This window comes from Amblyomma americanum, chromosome 9, assembly GCF_052857255.1.
Source record: "Amblyomma americanum isolate KBUSLIRL-KWMA chromosome 9, ASM5285725v1, whole genome shotgun sequence".
Taxonomy (NCBI): Eukaryota; Metazoa; Arthropoda; class Arachnida; order Ixodida; family Ixodidae; genus Amblyomma; species Amblyomma americanum.
This window is the reverse complement of record NC_135505.1, coordinates 130,052,832-130,072,822: the sequence shown is the minus strand read 5'-3', so window position 1 is coordinate 130,072,822 and position 19,991 is coordinate 130,052,832. Positions and strand designations below refer to the sequence as shown.

The 19,991-nt window shown below is 42.4% G+C and overlaps 1 protein-coding gene across 1 annotated transcript; it reads right to left on the bottom strand.

The window, feature by feature from the left end:
* Positions 1–1,597: 1,597 nt before the first annotated feature.
* On the bottom strand, positions 1,598–19,555 carry LOC144103679 (uncharacterized). The gene is made up of 11 exons (XM_077636338.1): positions 19,516–19,555; positions 19,188–19,348; positions 18,760–18,852; positions 16,947–17,076; positions 12,058–12,099; positions 11,923–11,964; positions 10,128–10,255; positions 6,110–6,181; positions 5,241–5,362; positions 2,539–2,585; positions 1,598–1,710 (listed from the first exon to the last, which is right to left on the bottom strand). The coding sequence occupies exons 1-11, from the start codon at positions 19,553–19,555 to the stop codon at positions 1,598–1,600; spliced, it is 990 nt and encodes a 329-aa protein (XP_077492464.1).
* Between the last annotated feature and the right edge of the window lie 436 nt (positions 19,556–19,991).

The window sequence follows — 19,991 nt, the reverse complement described above, 5'->3', positions numbered from 1 at the left end:
CTTGGTGGATGATTTAGCAGGAGCAGCGTCATGATTTGCCCCCAGGCTGAAATGAGAGATGACATGAAATCCGGATCATCAACCACAAAACACTGCCCGAGGACGTTTAATAAGTGCAGATGGTGACAAAGAAAATGCCATTAACAGCGATGACAAAATGTAGTCGCGTAATTTGTTTCAAAGCTAACCAGTAGAATTAAAGAGAACTATGCTCTGAAAAATCATCAGTTGATTACTTTTTACTTTCTTCGGCATTAATATACGCTGCCATCCTTGCCGTGGATGAATAAGTATTCAGAACTTTACGTAGGTTATTCTTTTGGACTGGTGCCTAATTGTATGCTCTGTGGAAAACTTCTCGTAGCTTGACATTCTGGAATATTCCTTAGTTTTCTGTGGTTTAATGCTAAGGTTTACGTTAGCTTTCTCTTTAAAACGTTCTGTGATCAAGAAAGACGAAAGTCCGTATATAAACGCATGTCATAAACAAGCATTCATTGAAAATATGCAAGGTATATTACCGAAAATATATGAAAAATATGTTCACACCTAAATATAGATAAAACAGTTCTCAACATATCCTCTTCGTCGTCAGCCGGTGGAATATTTACGCAAAATATTTGACATTGAAATCACGGGCACACGCGCCAGGACAAGAAGTCTATATTCCTGCAAAGTTTCTTCTTTTCAGTTCCTTTAAGAGCAATTGCTGCACTTAGACAGTGTGGTGAAAGTTGTAGCTTTTCCGTCATCCCCAATCTTTTAAAAAAAACATGAATCACAACATGGTGGTTTTAAGGGGATCTAAACAACGTCTGAACCATGATCATTGCAGGTGTGCGGCGGTGAAAAATTTTTGTACTCATATTATGGCTTTCAACAGCTGCACCAACACACATGACCATATTTTTCAGCGCTTTAATCTATTTTATACACTTCCCACGGCGAAAATGTCCTTTCTCTTACTGGACTTTATAGTGTTCTCGAGCTATTGGAACCTTGTCTCACAATGAGTTAATGATTGCATTGTACTTCAAAGAAACTATAGGCGAATGCACTGCTCTCGTTCGTTAGTGCAGGTGCCGGGTGGTGTTGGCACTTCAGGCACGATCAATGATTTGCAAGTTTAGAAACCCAGGAAAATAATCAGCATGACGAGACCGCACTTTGGTTTCTGCTTGGTTAGGTCTGCGGAAACTTGGAGCTCTTTGTCCTTATGCACCACGTTCAGGATGCATTTTTGGAGGGGGGGGGAAGCGGGGATGGTGCTCCAGTGCAGACCATTTTACTAAAAAGTGTTGTGTAGCTGGCCCGGCCTTTCAGTGGCTGTCGTATTTACTTTCTGAAATTGACATCTCCCTTCTGTATTTTTGCGGTGGAAGCCGCATTCGATTCTTGAAAAAGAAGTATGTACGAGACAAATTCTTAAGAAAGGTCATTTTCCCAGAAATGTTTCGGAGCACTATACTGCAGCGTCAATTGCAGTCTAAGATATAATGCGTAAAATTTGTCCGGGAAAAACTATGTTCGCCGAAAAATTGCTCTCTGTTAAACTGTGCAACGACATATGTTACAACAGTAAAGATTTTTTTGTAACTTACATATGCGCCAGCTCGTGGGCTAATGTTTTCTCACCACTGTAGGACAGCGGCTTGTCCTGAACAATTCCAACTCCGTGTTTTGTGCAAACAGAACCAGTTGCTGCGGCTCCTGAAAAAGATACGTTGAACTAACTATTTATAATTCCTCATGCAACACTTGCTACCTTCAGTATTACTGCCGACCAAATTATGGCTTTAGCATGCAACAAGAAATCTCCGTTTTGGAAGCACGAGCCGCTGAGAAAAATTATTCCCACGTTTACTCCATTCCCACTGCCTTCAAAAGCTGTCTTCATTGAATCGTCGTTACGTGAGCTGTAGATTGTTAGAACCTCTAATCGTTAAATTCATAGCATATCTCCGGAGATATAAGAACATTGCATTTATTACCAAAACGGCATAACGCATTTTATTCAGAAAAATTTTTGCCAGTATAATTCTTGAATTTATCAAGAATCAATTAAACAAACTTCAAAAATTTACACTTTAAAACACAGCCCAAACTACGAGATGAGGATTCTATGACATCCCCATTTCAGAGCACGTTTGTAAAGCTGTAAAGCAAGGAGCACTGTTCACTTTTGCGAGTTTGTGGACAGTGTTCACCCAACGATTCTAATGATTAGATGAAAACCAACTTTCTCATTAAACCAGAAAATGCTTAAAAATGGCTAATCACAGGGGCAGTCTGTCGCTTTGCGATGTTTTACTGCAAGAAGACCCGTGCACTGGTCTGCATTCAATGCATTTATCCATAGTTTTCAACGAGACCTCGGAGTGTAGAAGTGTTTGTCACTCTCATCGTGCACACATATGAACATATTTGCAATCTTTCTATCTCCTTCAGTACGAGGCCCATACTCAGTTCTTGTCGAAATTCTTGACCTGAATTCCAAACAATTAATGTAGAAGGATTAGTATTGAAAACATGACTTACCTCTTACTGTCCTCGCTTTGCCGTGTTTCCTAAGCTTGATTGCGTTTCTGCAAATCCACAATATTATCTTGGGCAGACGACAATGACAAGGAGTTTGTTGTCAAGTAGTTATTTTATCCTTACAGTTATTTATTTAGAGCAGCCGTTGTCAGTTAATTTAGTTGGCCTAGGCTGCGCAAACCATACTCAGGAGGATATTTTTCTCATCGGTTGCAATTAGTTCGTGCTTTCTTTAGTGCGGGAAAATTTCTCATTAAAGAAGATAAATTTAACTTTCATGAATAACTCGGCTATATTCTTATATTCTTGTGCTTCTTTGCTAAGCTCCTCTCCAAAAATGAACAGGCTATTAATAACAGTTTTTTTATGAATATTTCATTCCAGATGTTCTGTTTAGAATGGAAAAAAAATGACAATGTGTAGTCTCCTCACATCGACTGAAAAATGAAGCAAGGTATTGCCTGCTGAATGCATCATCTGAAAGCGTCCTTGCCGCGGCCTAAATTCCCATGTTGCCAGTCCCAGATTTTAAATGCCTTTATTAGAACACCCACACTATAAGCTGCAATGCTTAAGTCGCCTTTCCCTGCGAGAGCCGAGTAGCTTACTTTTCAAACTAAGGCTGACGAGTGCGTCGGTTTACTTCACGAAGTAATTTTTATGGCGCACTGCTCGGTGGGAAACCGTGCCAGTGTATTTCAATGCACGGCGAAATGGCCGGATAGAAGCATAATAGCGGTAGTAATTTGGCGCTTATATGTGCTTCTTGGAAGAGGCGCTCAGTAGAAGGTTTCATAATGGAATATGATTAATAGAGTGTGCACTTCTATATTAACTTCAGCGATGCAAACCTCACAAACGAAACTTTTTCGGCATGTTCAGCAATTTTGTTTAAATGGCTTTCTGGTGAAAGGCATTTGTTTGATTAAAATGTGCGATTTCAGTATTCTACACCGCATAGCGTAAGGAAGTGCCGTTCAAAGGGTATATCCTGCAGGCCGATAGAGCTAATATTTCAGAGATTCTTTGCTTGCATTGAATGTAGGAACTCTCAAAAAGTTCTGGAGAACTTGAATTCGACATTACTATGGAAGTTCTTTGGGACTTTAATTCTTTCTCTCGTTGCCAGGAAATAAAAGACGGCAGTCTACTCTTCTTGTGCCGCCATGTTGTTGCTCCATCTGAACAAACCAACAGCTGTAATGTTTCTCTAAAGCATACACAGTGGTAGCGTTCCTTCCATCCTACGCTCAGTGCAGTGCCGAGTGATATCACTAGGCTATGAAAATACCTATGAAAATGTCTATTCTTAGGACCTATCTGCTCATGCGAAGTTTAGATGATTTTACAAACATTGAGTTATATTCTTGGCTGTATAAACGTACAAAAACAAGGAGAGATAGATGAAGAGGAGGAGGGAAAGGCAGGGGTGTTAACCAGAAAGGGGTTCCGGTTGGCTACCCTGCACTGGGGAAGAGGGATTAGGGGACTAAAAGGAGGAAGAGAGAAGGGAAAAAAGGCAACAAGGAGAGCGAGGAAATTAAGCAGCGAAGCTGAGCAGCTGTTCTATGATCCGTTTTGTTTTGTTTCTAAAACCTTGTACAAAAGGTGAAATGAAGTGCATTCACTTCCAGTCGCACTAAGAGAATGACGATATATATTATGCGATGGCAAGCCGTACACTGCGAGGCAACAAAGCATTATTGTGCGAAACCTCTTATTACGGCAAGTTGCGGTAGAGATTAATGGGTGTCTGCAGAGTATAATTTTGGGCACTGATAGTAAAATTTTGAAAAGCAAAGCCCCCATTTTCAGATTCCGAGTACATCATTCTGCTCAAATGATTTTATGAAAGCTCTAGAAAACATATATATACTGCGGCTAAAGTCGCATCTGAAACGCAATGTGCTCACTGTAGTTCCTTTTGTTATCTTTTTAAGAACAGTGGAACAAAAGGTGGAGCTTGAGCACCCATCCAAATTGTTTGATTTTACAGAATGAGAGTTCTTATCCGGCCAACCTAAAATTAGTTTGTGCTGCTTTGCCTTGAGATTGCCCCGGGTTTAAAGTTAAATACCCATTCAGTTTTGCACGTACCTAACTAAATAAATGGCATGGACCGCACTGCCATGCCTCACCGAAGCTGAGACTCTCGGAGCCGAGAGCATAGAGAAAGCTAATAAGCAAAAACTCTAGGCTAAACAGCGGGAGTATATATTTTACAGTATTTTGTGCACAGACGGGAGCACGCACATGTGAGACGTCTAATTTTGAATAACGTACACAGCCAAAATTTTTGCTTGGGTCTGACAATGATATTGCAGGCTGTCTCAAGTGAGTTAATGTGCATGTCCCTTTTCAGCTGTTCAATGTAAGAAACTGATCATGTAGCATAAAAGCTATATTAAGCAATAAAACGGAGAGCGCTGATAACCAGCACACACTGCATCTCTTTGACCTGTATGCTTGCTGAGCTGATGTTGCCATATATTTGTCCGAAATATCTGGCATGCCTGCCTGATGTCCTTTCAGAAGAAAAGAGCACTTGTGCAGCTACAAAATTTAAAAAAAATCCCCTCATTTTCACATAAAAAAGCACCTCTGCTTTTTGATTTTCGTGAAACGTAGTGACGGTGTTAAATGGTATCAGATAGGAGCGCATGCTATTCAAAAACGCAGCTCCAGTTTTCCAAAATTCTTACCTTGTGAAAAGTATTACTGCATCACAAATGCCAAAACCACCGTTTTCCAAGTGTTCCACCAAACGCTTGAGTGTATTGATGGCATCCACGTAATTATTTCTGTACTGAATTAGTTCCCTTCCCTGGCATGAGAAACAATTAATGCTTTCTTTGAGGACAAGAAGATCTGTATTGATTGTTTTGCATTGAGGCGCATCAGTGACACGCAAGCACAAGAATTCAGTGAACTCGGGAAACATTTGATGAGGTAGGTTGTATCTTTACGCTCAGTAGCCATTTCTTCTTTAGAAAGATGCAGCTAACTATTAATGCTTCATGCCACCCGTTAGTTCTGCACAAATTTGCTCTGCGTGGACTAGTGATTTTTGAACATGATATTCTGGCATTGAGTTTTGCGGCCTTTAAAACTCGGCTGCACCTCTAACAGCTTTTCTTCTTCTGAATGCTGGAAAACATTGTTTTTTTTTCGATTCGGCTGCACATATTATTATGAGTCTTGTGCGTAGATGTAATATCTAATGCCAAGACCACGAAACGCATTGTTCCCTGGTTTGGCTCAAGACCGTCTTCCGCACATCAGGGCAGTTAGCCGTCACCACGGCGCTGTAGTAGGACAACACACGTACCATATTATATTTTACCATAACAAGCCATAACATGCAGCGCCATGCCGCGCCATGCCGGGTCACACCATACCCAGCCATGCTGCCCCATCGCATATTGGCGAAATTTGCCCACTTAAGCTGCAAATCTATCTCTGCCGCACTTCTCATTGCCTGATTGCCTAACTTTTCACTTCGAAAATAATTGTTTTTACTGCTACTACACATATTAAAACCCTTATTACATAATGAAGATTAAATACTTACGTAACTTACAGTTGAGGCTTTGAGTAGGAAACCAATCTTAGGGTTCGTCATACCATCGTACCTGAGCGCAACCTGGAGGAACAAAAAAAAGCAGAACTTTTATAATGCTTGGAGGGTACTGTTTTGACGAATGTAACGACATTAATAGATATTCCAAATATTTGTGCCAAGTGCCGCAAAACCTGACATGTTAGGTCATTTCTGATTATGATGCCCTCACAGATATGCGTCACAACTACTAGCAGTCTTATCAGCAGCTGAGCAGCATGAAGCACCTATTACCTTTCTCGACCGCTTTAACTAGCGAACCATCGATAAAATGCATACTATTCTTGATAATAATGAACTGTATCTAAATGTTTAGCGGAAGTAATGGTTAATTTCAGTATAGATACGTTATTTAGGCGCTTTGGCGCGATAATGTGTATTACGAACTCTCAGAGTTTTCTTAGAGTGGGCTTTACCGACACTTAGTTCCTTGTTCCAGGCAAATTAACATTCTTGATATCGCTAATATAGTGGTTTTATGCTAAATATTGCACACTGCACATATTTCTCCAAACGGTGGTGGTGGTTGCAGCTTTTTCGCTGTTTTCATACAGGCAATTTTTTCACCAGTATTACAGTCGGCGTTTTTACTCACTTTTTGGCGTCGTGCACATCATCTCTATACAATAATGATAAGCGACTAACATCACACACGGTAACATTTCCAGCATGCAGGCTAGGCAAGCCTTCGCGATGCCATCGAACATTTGGGGGCTGTAGAGCTGGACCGGTGGGAGAGGTTTCGCTTGCAGCTGACGTTAATCCCTTAGATGATGTCCTGGGTATCGGCAACAACGACACGTGAAATGAACTAAGGGCATGCAGGTGTTCTTACTGACTAAACTTGGCGCATACACATGACAACATTTTACGCCACGCCAGGTATGTATTGCTGCACCAGCGTAGTCAAGATGTAGCGCAGATGAGGCTGCAAATTTTCTTAGCTATCGAATCTTGCGGATGATTGACCGCGAGAGTGAAATGCTTTGACTATCGGCAAAGCAGCTTTACACAACAGGCCACAATGAGTACGGGGTCGTTTCGGTATGATAGAGTTGCTGTGTCTGAAGGAAGCCATCTGAACTTAGCGCATAGCATCACGACAACTCGCTAAAGAGGTACGTGCTACTAAGCTCGGAACAAAGAAAGGGCAAAAGGCAGCGCCTTGTCAATGTGTCAAAACAACAATGGAGACTGAGCGCGGTTCCTAGTGCGCCTCCCACAGAAGCGGCCGAGGGCGGCTGCCGATTGAGGGGCCAAGCGACTCAGCCGTAGTCGATTTCTGCTAGAGCGATTTTGTAGCGATAGCTACATTACGACAGCATTTTGAACCTTCAGCGTGGCGGCGCGCCACCCTGTGGCTGCAAAGCCACGCTGTCAGGCGATTGGTCACGTGGTGCGGAGCAGCTGCCGGCGGCGCGGCGCCGCGGCTGATCACGGGGTTCGTCACGTGGTTGCTCACGTGACCAAGTTCTACTCAGCCAGCTGTAGCTATCGCGTCACTCCAGGTTTAACCAGACCTAAACCACAGCCAGTTTTTTTTTTTAAATGTCGCGAAACTACCACACTTGCTGGTCCACTAATCCTAGCCCCTACTCTCGACTACAAGATAGACTGCAAGTATTTTCTCGACAGACATCATATAGGCGGGTAGGCTAGCCGGTTCTAGGCTCTCCGTGGCTGTGTTTGATATTACATAAAGGCGCAAACAGCGAGTTAGACATTTTTGTCGCTGAACACATGATGTTGATGATGCTAAATTTTTATGGCGCAAAGACAGCTGTGGCCAAAGAGCGCCATGGCACAACGTATTTTTCCTCTACTCAAGGTGGGGTAAATGAGCAATTTTTCAAGTATTTCACCCTAAATAAGCCGAGAAACAGGCCAGGGCAAAGCTTGTACACATTGTATCACCAGTGGGTACCCGGCGGCACTGGGGATTAAACACAGCACCTCCCGCATTCAAGGTGGATGCTCAGACCACTAGGCCACCGCTGCGGTTATATAGGTGAACACAGCGAGAGTGCTAATTGATGGATGATTGATAGTAACCTTCTGGCCGTGGTTGTTCCTGGCTGTCGGCAGCGGCATATATTGTAAACTGCGTGACTGTTGGCGACAACCTTCTTTGTTATACTTCCCGCGCGGCAACAAGTGGCGGAAAAGCGACGTCCTTTTGTAGCGATAGCTACATTACGGTGGCATTTCGAGCCTTCAGCGTGGCTGCGCCGCCACGCCATCACGTGGTTGGTCACGTGGTGCGGAGCAGATGCCGGCGGCGCGGCGCTGTGGCTGATCACGTGGTTCGTCACGTGACCAAGCTGCACTCGGCCAGCTGTAGCTATCGCGTCACTCCAGGTTTAACGAGATCTAAACCACCGCCAATAATCAGGTTCCGAATGCGTATGAAAACCATATCTAAGTTACGTGCGCTCAATATGAGCAGAATTTATTGTTCGGCAGCAAGTTAAAAATATTTCTTTTGTACTCTGTTATTTAAGCAGGCTTAACTTGAAATTACTAAAGTTGAGGATATGAACACCTGTGCAATGTTCGGAATTTCCGAAAGGCGAATTCGATTCGTCGACGAATCAAGTAGTGTGTGTTAAAACTCGAAATTAAATAAATGTTGCATCAAGTGTTCAAAATCGTTTCGAATAATCAGCAGAAATCTCGAAATAGGGATGTCGTAACTTATATCACGTTGATCATGTTCACTGGGCGTACAGGATTGGCCGATGAGGTATGGCTCAGACACTTACAGCTACTATGGCCTTGCTGATTGAAATCACAGGTCATGGATCGTGCATAGCTCTCGCCCTTATTGTGCTTAGATTTTCCACTAGTAATTTTACGTATATGGGTGAGATGACCGTAATAATCTAAAAACACTGACTTCACTGTGCCTACCTCTTTGTCGAGAACACACGAGCATCTTTTAGCGCCTGTAGCTAGTACTGCATAGGTATTATAGTCCTACCGGTGTGCAAACTCTTTCGCGTGTTTCATCCTTTCGTACAAGTGCTGGCTACTTGCGTGAATATTCGTGAATATATTCGATTCATATTGGGTTCTTTCATTCGACTATCAGAATCGTGTTGGACTGGGAATCCAGCTGCGGTATTGCTGGTCAATTTTGTAGCAAAGCCACACTTTTTTTTCTATTCGATTTAGAAACGACTGTTCGCAGACGCCTAATAAAATCAGATGGGACGCTTAAACTCCTCCTTAACAGTATGAAGCGACACAGTTATTGGGTTAATGAACATATATGCGAAATTTGTCATTATCGACTTTACGATGCGCCAGAGCCCTGCGATGGTAGGTGCTGCCACCGGTGCGGGTTTTGGGACCCAGGTTGCTCTCACCGATTGGCCTCTCCCGACGATCAATTAATTTATCCGCCAAGTTCCGCGGTGATCTGTCTTCTCACAATCCCGAGGTCACCTTGTGAGGTCACGTCACCTGGTAGCCTACCTAGGTTGCTTCTGTACAGATTTTCATTAACGCCGAGGAAGACGACCGGGTTTTCTGCAGAACGGAAGCTTTATCGCTACATAATTAAAATGACGCACTGGCGTAGAAATCTGTTCGTAATCCTCATCACAGGATACGCTTTCGAAGCACACGTGGTGCGGCTAATATGCAAGAAAGTTAGTGTAGAAATGAGAGTGAGGAAAACAATAACAACTGAAACTTCTCATTTAAATGAAACAACCCACGGTTCACTATGGCTTATTTTTGCCCGTCCTGGTGGTGGTAGATTAGCATCCAGAAAGTTCAAACTGAAAATTATTTGGTACCATTGGGCGAAAATGATCAATTACCTATGAATACCTGAAATGCCTGAATGCAGATGTCTTCTTTTCAAGAGACTGTCGGTGCGACGAGGCCTACAATTGTTTTTTTTATCAATGAGCGATCATCCAGTTTTTAACGAGATAATTTTTAGACAAAGTGTGCCGCGTACTGAGTTCATCATCGCCCCGAAGTAGGCAGACAGTGTTACATAATCCTTGAAGGCGCTTCTGTAGTTCTTGGTAGTCACAATGCAAACCTCGACGAGGAAAGTTTCCGGGCGCTCTTCAGCTGCTGGCCCTGTAAAGTTAGAGGTCGTGTCCATAGTAAAATCAGCATAGCTGCAGTAAAATACTGTGAAATTTAAACTTATTACAAGAGGCCCACATTTTTCGTCAGAATCGGTGAAGTGGTAAGAAAATATTATATTGTATTCGTCAATCTTCTTGATGGAGCATTCTTTAGGAGCTATGCTTCACTGAAATAAAGAAACATGGGAGCACAGGAGCAGCGAAGGACATGATACATGATTGGGTTTTTTTTTCAAAAGAGGCTGAAAAAATGAGGTATTCACTCGTGAGACAGGCGTGCTCACGAACTGCTGACACGTGAATGAAAAACAGACACGATAAAGCGGTAACTCACTGAAATGTTTCGAATGTGTCGCATGTGGAAGTTGATTCTGTGCGTACTCTTTAAATTGGTCCCAGCGAGAAAGGGGTGCACTTTGTGCCGAATGATCAAAATTAGGCCATGTAACTAACGCGCGTGCGTCAGGAGAATTTGTAGAGGTATCGGCCGGTTTAAGGAGTTGTATTTTAAATTTAACATCCCTGGTGGCTCGGAGATTATGGCGCTCGGCTGCTTACCCGAAAGAGGTGGGTTCGATCGCGGCCGCAGTGGTCGAATTCCGATGGAGGCGAAATTCTAGAGGACCATGTGCTGTGCGCTGTCAGTGTACGTTAAAGAACCTCAGGTGGTCGTAATTACCGGAGCCCTCCACTACGCCGCCCCTCACAGCCTGAGTCGCTTTGGGACGTTGAACGCCCATAAACCATAAACCTATTTGTTGTTTTCTTTTATTTTTCTTATGTCGTGCATAGCGTACATCCGGGTATGTTAGTTCATGATTCTTTTTTTGGAACACCAATCCGCTTGGAACACCAGTCCTCGTTTTCATTTAGATGTACATTGGGATTAAATTTCAATTTCAAATTAAAGTTTCAAACTGTTTCCAATCAATTTCCAGCTTACGTAGACTTCTACACTTCACGTCCTGCTCACATACGTGATATCTCCTGGACTAGTGTAGAAGGAGAGGAGAGAGAGAGAGAGAGATAACTTCATTTGATCGCGGGGTTTGTGGCATCCGGTTCATGGGTCCCCTCGCGGCCCTACACTGCACATTCATAGCACCATGGAGGACGGCAATAGTTGTTTACTGCACAATTTAAACCTGTCAACACAGCTGCGACCGACCAGGTACGACAGTCGCTCGCTAATAGGTGTACGTTGTGCTGGCGTTTTCTTTATTTCCTGTGAGTTCCAACGTGACTCCAGCAGCCCAAATGCGATAATATGATCTTGGGTTCAGCTGCCGAACATCTTGACGGCTAGGCCACGGCGGTGAGTACTTATATGCTCTATTCGTTAATGAAATTGAGATGCGGAAAAGGACTTTTGCTCTCCGGCTTTTAGTCCTTTTTGTCCTCCGCCTTTTTGTCCCTAGCTGCGAGGTGCGCTACTCCGACCTCTTCCTTTCTCCAGGCAATGTAAAAACATGGCATCACAGAGCTATTGAAAGTGCGAATTTCTTAGCTGACTGCCTAAATAGTGTGGTTTGGCATATTTCTGAAATTGGCTATTTAATGGTCGTTGCATATCATGGGCTGCAGAAAGCGCAGGTTCATTATATCCTATAAGCATACCTCAACCAATATCCAAGCCTGATGTGACTGAAAGCTTACCTGAAGCCCCATGTTCTTCATCCTGTTCGCCTGGTCCAAGATCTGAAAAAAAAAAGAAATTACATCGTAAATAATTCAGGCGAACATATTCGAAGCTCAAACCAAACCACAATACTAAGTATAATCAGATGTTGCCGTGCACAACATGTGCTTCAGATGTCTTCGGGCTCTTTATACCTGCAACAAGTAAAAATGTCAAGGGCAATGCGATGACAAGAATAGACCAGCTGTTATTAAAAAACAGTTCAGGTTTCTTAATTCTTATTTATCCTCCGTAGCAAATTATTACGGTGCCAGGAGACTTCACAGTCACATCATGAGTGCGTACGAAAGAGCCCTGTACTGCGATTTAGAGGATCACACCCGTATCTGCAACACAATGATGACGTACTTTTATTATACACAAGAATAAAATGTAGGCCCTTTTTTTAGACTCTTCTGCCTTTCCAGAGAACTTCCTGTCGCAATTTCATGTTTTTTATTCCGATAAATGCTCTATCGAAATTAGTTCCTTTCACAGGGAAGCTCTGAATCTGGCCTCCTAGTACAAAATGCGCAATAAAAACACACAAATTTGACAGAACCACAATTAATCCACACACAACAACAAGCATTTCAGACAGGAGAATTGAGCTCATTAATAGAAAACACCACAAAAATGTAATTACAACAAGTCCTAGTTACCAAACTGCTCTAACGCATGCAGGCAGTGAGTTCCAAAAAGATATTTCTGAAAGGAAAAACGTTTTTCGTCCATTTGTAAAAGAAGCAAATTGTCATACTGCGAAAATATGGTCGGATTATTCCGTCTGAGGCTCTAATTGCAATGCTTTCAATAAGAGCACTGAAAATGAGCGCAGAAAATTTTAACTGAGCAGACTCAGTCAAGTAGGGACATCAAAATTTTGGTATAAAAGAGCAGTTCATGCAATGAACAGGCAAAAAGTGACTATTCGGATTGTGCGATTGTGTAAATGGCGGATGCTTGGCGTACGAGTAGCAATGGTATTTACCAAGAAAAATATTTAGCTGGTCAGGTAGCGGTGTTTAAATGCAAAATTAAGTGGACGAACAATCTGTTGCTGAAAGTTATCACGCTTCGAGCGATGCACCCGGATACTGAAACCAATTGTTTTGCGTAATAATTTAGTGTGTATGTTGGTTTAAAATGATATTGGTCTTAGATGATGCCATGAAATCTCGTACATTTAGAAAGTGAGATGAAGTCTTGACCAAACGAAGCGGAGTAACATTGATAGCTCCCCTATGATGGTGGTGAGGAATGATAATTTTTGAGCAGTGATTTCCAGCTCGTCACTTTCAGAAGAAGTAACTATAATTCCATTTTCAGCGTTAAAGGTTTTATTGGGTCATTTATGCTTATGTCGCCGGCATATAATGTGGTAGAATCAGCTGATAAAATGCCGCTAGATCCGATAAAATAACACCACCACTGGTTGCGAAAAAATGTGTGCAAACATGACTATTTGAATTCAGTGAGTAAAACAGATGCTTATAAGATTGAGAGTAGTTAAGCATTATCCGGCGTTTCGGTAGGTTATGTTATTTGTAGCTGCGGTACGTAGACAGCGCTTCGATTTGGAATAGCCTTATCCCAATTTCGGGCTCCAAAGACGACTGAAAAATATGCCTTTAATTTCCAAACGTTCTAGCCGGACTTTTATCGAAGAAGTTTTGATAATTTCGCGGCATGTACAGCGAGATTAACATACTTCCGTTCGTCGCGTGCTTGATCTTTTTTCCGCTGTGGATTTGAACGAATGGGCCCAGACTCGCACCTTCATTTAAAAATCTCGAGGGAACACAGAAGCTCCACCTTAAGAGTGTGCCACAATAGCGTTAATGAGTCCCTTCAGGGGTCTGGACCCCCTTTGAGTGTCATTTTGGAAGCAAGGATACTGTTCATTCTTTCACCGTCGCATAACAGGTAACCTACCCTTAACAGTACAATACGATAGCATTGGAGATTCCTTCCATGCAAGTACCTCTTTTCCTTCCTCCTAAGTGCTTCCTTCATGCCCATATGCTTGTAATTGGCCGTTTTCTATATTCATTGACGGTAGGCAGCCCTCAAACCGCTACTGACGGAGTGTTGGCGCGCTCAAGTGATGCTCCACAGGTTGCTCTTTCCGGGCTCACCTAATGTTCAAATGCCATGGAAGGCAGACACTTCGCCAACCAGTGAGCAGGTTACCACTTGCCATGGTAACGAAGTTATGGTCACGTCGCAAGAGGTCACGAGACCTCTCACGACCAATCAATAATTAAATCACCAAGTGCCACAGTGGCAAGTGCGATCACAATTGGGTGGAAAAGTTCCCACCTGCCAATGTGGGCATGCAACGATGACGTCACAATCTCGCGTGACCTTGGCGGTAGGTGGGTCCCCTGGTTTTGTTGGCATCATCATTTTAATTTGTGAAACCAATACATCAAAACTTGATTGGACCCATAGCCAGCTCGGCTAGTGAAAGCTTCAAGTGCAAGATATTCACTAATGAAATGGAAGATATTCAAACTACATGTACAAAAAGACGTGAAATAATACAATCGCGGCATTGCAAATATGTAAAGCGCATACATATTCCGAAAAACAAAAAACATAATAAATGTACAAAACCAAACACAAGCGTATTTAGTACCACAGTTCTGGCAAACAAGAAAAATGCTTTTCAATAAAGCCGAAAAATTATGTTTGAGTTTGATGTCATCGGGAATCTGATTCATTATCCGAGCGCCATTTGTACTCTAATAGCCTTTGACCGTATGTGTTGTGACAATGCGGTAGGTTAAATCTATTATTAGCGGCGGCTCTTGTTTGTCTCAGCGGCGATCTAAACAGTGTAAGAAGAAATGGATCATTTGTTTTTATTACTGTGTTTATTATTTGAGCTATCTTTAGTTTGTATGCAACTGATACCGGTAATACTCGCAGTTCTTGAAAGAGTGGTCGGCTAGGGTCGGTTGCCTTTGCGAAGGTTATGGTACGAACAGCACGTTTCCGCAAGCGTAAAATTGATTCTAAATACGTTTTATAGGTACCGCTCTATGTCTCTAGGCAGTCACTTAAGTGACTATGGACAAACGCGAACTACAATATGCGTAAAATGGGTGCACGAAAACATTCCCTCGCCTTTAATAAATATGGCAGCCATAACCTAATTAAGAGCATATTTAATTTGTTGCTTCCAATGCATGTCCGATTCAAAGACTGCACCCAATTACTTGGTGCGTGAGACATTAAGTCAATACGTACTGTTTAGGGTTAGAAATAAATTATCAGAGCTAATATTATTTTTCCTTGAGCGAAATAAGGTATACTTTGTTTTCTCGGTGTTGAGTGTGAGCCGACTGTTTACGAACCACTGCGAAATTTTATCAAGTTCCTCGTTAATTTTGCCTTCTAGATCCTCTAATGTACATCATGTAAAAATAGCGCAGCGTCATCAGCGTATATAACAGTTTCAGAATAGTTCAGAAACATTGGAAAATCATTGATGCATATAGAAAAAGGAGGGGCCCGAGTACAGAGCCCTGCGGCACGCCAAGTGTAATTTTTTGAGGAGCGGAGATATAGTTTCTGATAACAACGCATTGCTCTTTACCAAGAAAGTAACTCTTGATTAAATCATACATTTTGCCCCTTAAACCACAAGATTCTATTTTCTCTAGTAATATCGAATGGTCAACCGTGTCAAAGGCTTTTGGTATGTCTAAGTAAACAACTACGGCCAGTTTGTTGCTATTTAATGCGGTAATAATCAGCTGTGTAAGGACCAGAACTGCCGAGGAAGTGGATCATTGGGGCAGGAAACCGTGCTGATAGGGACAGAGGACATTTTGCTTAGGATAAAAGCTCTGTATTCGCTAGCAGAGCACCTTTTCGAATATTGCAATATATAACACTTAATACCGAAATTGGCCTACAGTTTGATAGAATGGACCGCTAACCACCTTTAAAGACAAGCGTGACATTAGTGGCTTTGAGCTCATGAGGATACACTCCACTTCTCAGGGAATTATTAAAAAGATACAACAAATGGGTGCCTACGATGTCAATATTGTTTTTTTTTATAATTCCCACAGGTATTGCGTCTAGGTCTGCTCATTTGCCTATTGAGAGACTGCTGACTGCGGCTATCACTTCCTCTATTGATAAGTCAGGTAATGAGAAAGCATTGCTAACAAGCCCAGGCCTTCTTAACAAGGCTGGATCAATATTAATCCGTGAAGCCAGCGAAGGTTCTACGGAGGCAAGATGAGCATTAAATAATTCAGCCATGTCTTCTATAGCTGATTAAGGCAAAACATGCACTTTTGAATGAAGGCCAATTGCGTCATCAACTATGTCCCACATTTTGTTTTCGTATTACCCCGAGTCTCGTCTACAAGTGACGAAAAATATTCTTTTTTCCTCTTCTTCATAAGAGACACCGATATGTTGCGGTGGCGTTTAAACTGACTTAGATAATAGTCGTTTGTTCTTAGTTGCTTTTATTTATGGTACCATTTGTCCTTTTCCACCTATATGTTTAAGATCTCAGTTTTCATCCAGGGACATGTTGTCTGGCTCTATTTTTCGTGGCCACTGTAGAGCTCCAGGTAATAGCGGTTTTCAGACGCGCTAGAAATTGTGCGTACTCAACATTACGTACTCAACAGTATCGCCTTAAACAACGGAATACTGCGCGTTGGAACGCTTTCTTTCTTTCTCGTCTGGTGATCTCCAGCTCTAAAGCGCCTCCTGTATGACATAAAACAACGGGTTGTATTAAGAATTGTCTGCAACTGCGCTGGATGAGGTTTTCTATTGCCTTTAAGTGGCAGTGCAGTGCCTCAGCAACACAGATTCTGAGAGAGACAGGACGTCAGAGAGAGGGTGTGGTCCCCTTTTTGTACCAGTGACGCCTCATTCTAAAAAAAATGGCGTTTGTACCAACATTTTTTCACGGCTCACTGCATGCGGTAGCCTCGAGTTTCAATTTTACAAGGAATAGCCTCACCTACATCGTCGTCACCATCATCGTCACTGTCATCTTCGACCTTGAAGACCTTGTTCAAAGGTGTGCCATCAGACGATCGCTCAGCAGCATCGAGCGGCGTTATCCTCAGTTCGTTTGACAAGATTCCATGCTACAATGATAGAAAACTTTGTCATGTATAAGATTGGAACTAGTCGATTCCGTCATCTCTTCAGTTGTGTCAACTATATTTTTGTTGCAAAAATTCTTAATTTTTTCAAGGCGAGCGAAGCTATATATCAAAGGTTTTTAAAACATTCAGTACAAATCGTAATAGGCAGCTATATAGCTTAGATTTGTGTCTGCGACCGCAATATGCTGCCCTTAGAGGAGTATAGTACGTACCGCTAAATCTTCCGCAGGCATGTGGTTGTCAAATTATTCTGACGCCCAATAATGTTACGTGCGCTATGCATACAAAGTAACCTGTTATTTTTACTATCTTTGGCATCCTATGCATTCTGTGCGCGCTTAATGAACATAAAATGGGCGCTGAACTTCTGTGTCTCATGTTGATATTTTCTTCTTGACACGTTAGTTTCCCAGAAGTCGTACAGGAATTGTAGCAATGAAATCACGGTAAATATTGTTTTGAAAGAGCCCACAAGGCTAAGCGACCATTACGTTCGCCTGTCCATGTCCATGGAATTAGTGCTCGTTGAAGAATGTTAGGGACCGAAAAAAATCCGGAGCGTCTCCCAAAAGCCCTAGTGAACCCTCGGGACATTAACGCCCACATACCATGCCAGCCCTTTCGTAGTTAGTCATGAGAGATTAGAGGACGGACAGGCGGTGTTTTGAGATCTGTAATATGCCATTGGGTTTTAACGGTGAGTACATTTTCATCCGTACTCAGAATATCAGTGGCTTTGGAAGGGCGCCTAGAAGTTTTGCAACAACGTTTCTTTTTTGCGCAAGCGTCTAACACTCGCCGCTTTTTCTGCACCTAGTTGTACAGAAGGAACCAACTGCACATAGACATAACAAGTTTCCTCTAACTTTTTTAGCCGTCTTTACCAGTGATGATTGTATGCATGAAGTGTATTTGGTGTATGCCTTGGAGGAGTCTGCATTTAAACTAATTTTCTTTCGTGAAAATAGTCGTTGATTTTTGTGGCTATTTCTAATTTACGTAGTTTTGTTATATATATTTTTCTACTATTCTAAGAGATCTTAGAATTTTCATTAAACACTTTAATTTCTCTCAAAAAACATCAACACACAAGAGCTATTAAGGAAATTGCTCCGCTTCATTCCACCTTCAGTACCTACTTTTGAGCAGCCTGTTTAACGAAACCTATCTGCTAACTAACTAGCGATCCCAAATGTTGGCCAACAGTTGACTTAGCTGTTTTTTGAAACTCTAACAGCAGCAGCAGCCTCAGGCATAACAGCCCCTTTTTCCAAACTAGGCGCTCCAGTCTGAACAAGTTGGGGACAAGCAAACAGATAGACGGAGCACGGACAGCTTTTCGTCCACTGAAGTCATCGTGCTTTCAAGAGCTCTGTAAGCTTCAAAAATTATACGTAGTTGTCAGTATGATTAAAGACTTCGAATAAAAAAGATGCAACCTGCACTTTGCTCTCTTTCCTGAACTACGTTGCGAGTCACTCTTGCCCGACTTGTTCATGTCGAAGGTTCTGAAGAACTACATGGGTGAATTCAAAAAGGGGCCTGAGTGGTGATGAATAGTTACCGATATTGAAAGAGTATTAAAGATATTATGTACACTCGAGGTTAGCAGTTTTTGACTACAATACATTTTGCACGGTGTTGCTTGTTCTTAGCACTTACAACTTCCAAGCCAGTCGGCAGTCTGCGAACGAAGACGGATGATCGGTGCTCGGTGCTGCGGTAGAAGTCCATGTCTCTGTCTTGTTCATTAATCTGTGAAATTTAAGGTGGGAACACAACGCATTTAGTGACATTTGTAAGCAACTCATGAATATGAACTAAAGTAAAACACATCACTTCATGTTCTGTTGTGATCCTAAACGTACGGTCTAGGCCTACTGGCATTTTAGATGATGTTGTCGTTTCTTGGATGAAAGTTTTAAATTGCAGTCACAGAATAAGCTAAAGAAACGCGAAATGCAAAACTGAATGGTTATTGGAGCATCGGTGCATGCCAAAGTGGGCCCAGGAAGCTGTCTCTGCATAGTCTGCAGGTGGCACTTGATAAAAACATGCAATAAATATTATTGCTAAAGATAAAAACTTACAATGACACTGTCGGAGTCACTGCCGTTTAATATGGTCACGCGAAAGTCTTCACCTAGCACGTAGCTCTTTTCAAGTCTGATCGTCATACCATCGTGCACAACCAGCACTATACCTCCATCGTAGTCCCTGTCTTCCAATATTTGTGGATAGACGAGCAGCTCTGGAAACAGGAAGAAAATGCAGTGTGTGATGATACGTCACTCGAGGAGCAGCTAATAGGGTCGGAAGAAAGTCTGCAGAATTGGGAAGGGAATTAAATACACAATACAGCAGTTGAATATAACCATTAACATAAAATATACAACATTACACAAATTTTGAACCCACCTCTCTGGCGCTCCATGCTGCGAAAGCAGGTAGCCGCCATTTTTATGTTTTTTAAGGAGCGCTTCAGCGGACAGGAGGAAGCCCCTCTCTGAGAGCAGTTCAACCATGACCTGCACTTACAACGGCGCGATATTTGAAAGCTGATTAATGACTCACTGGACCCTCGCTCAACCTTCCAAAATATTGTCAAGGAATGTGGGCGCCGGTAGCGAGGAGGGTATGATTTGAGACTAATTTATAACTAAAAAAAATGTATCCGCTGAGGCAAAAACTTCTCGAGGCGGAGTTCGGAGCTTCGCACAAGAGAAGATGAAGCGCGCCTGTATTTCGGGTACATGCCTAAATTGTATGGCATACAAAAAAATTACAGTAACAGAAACCACAGTGAACACGCACCGAAGGGACTTTGGCAAGAAAATTTGTCTTCGAATGCTACTTCTTCTCCTGTGGCTCCATCTCGGACTTCTAATCCCACT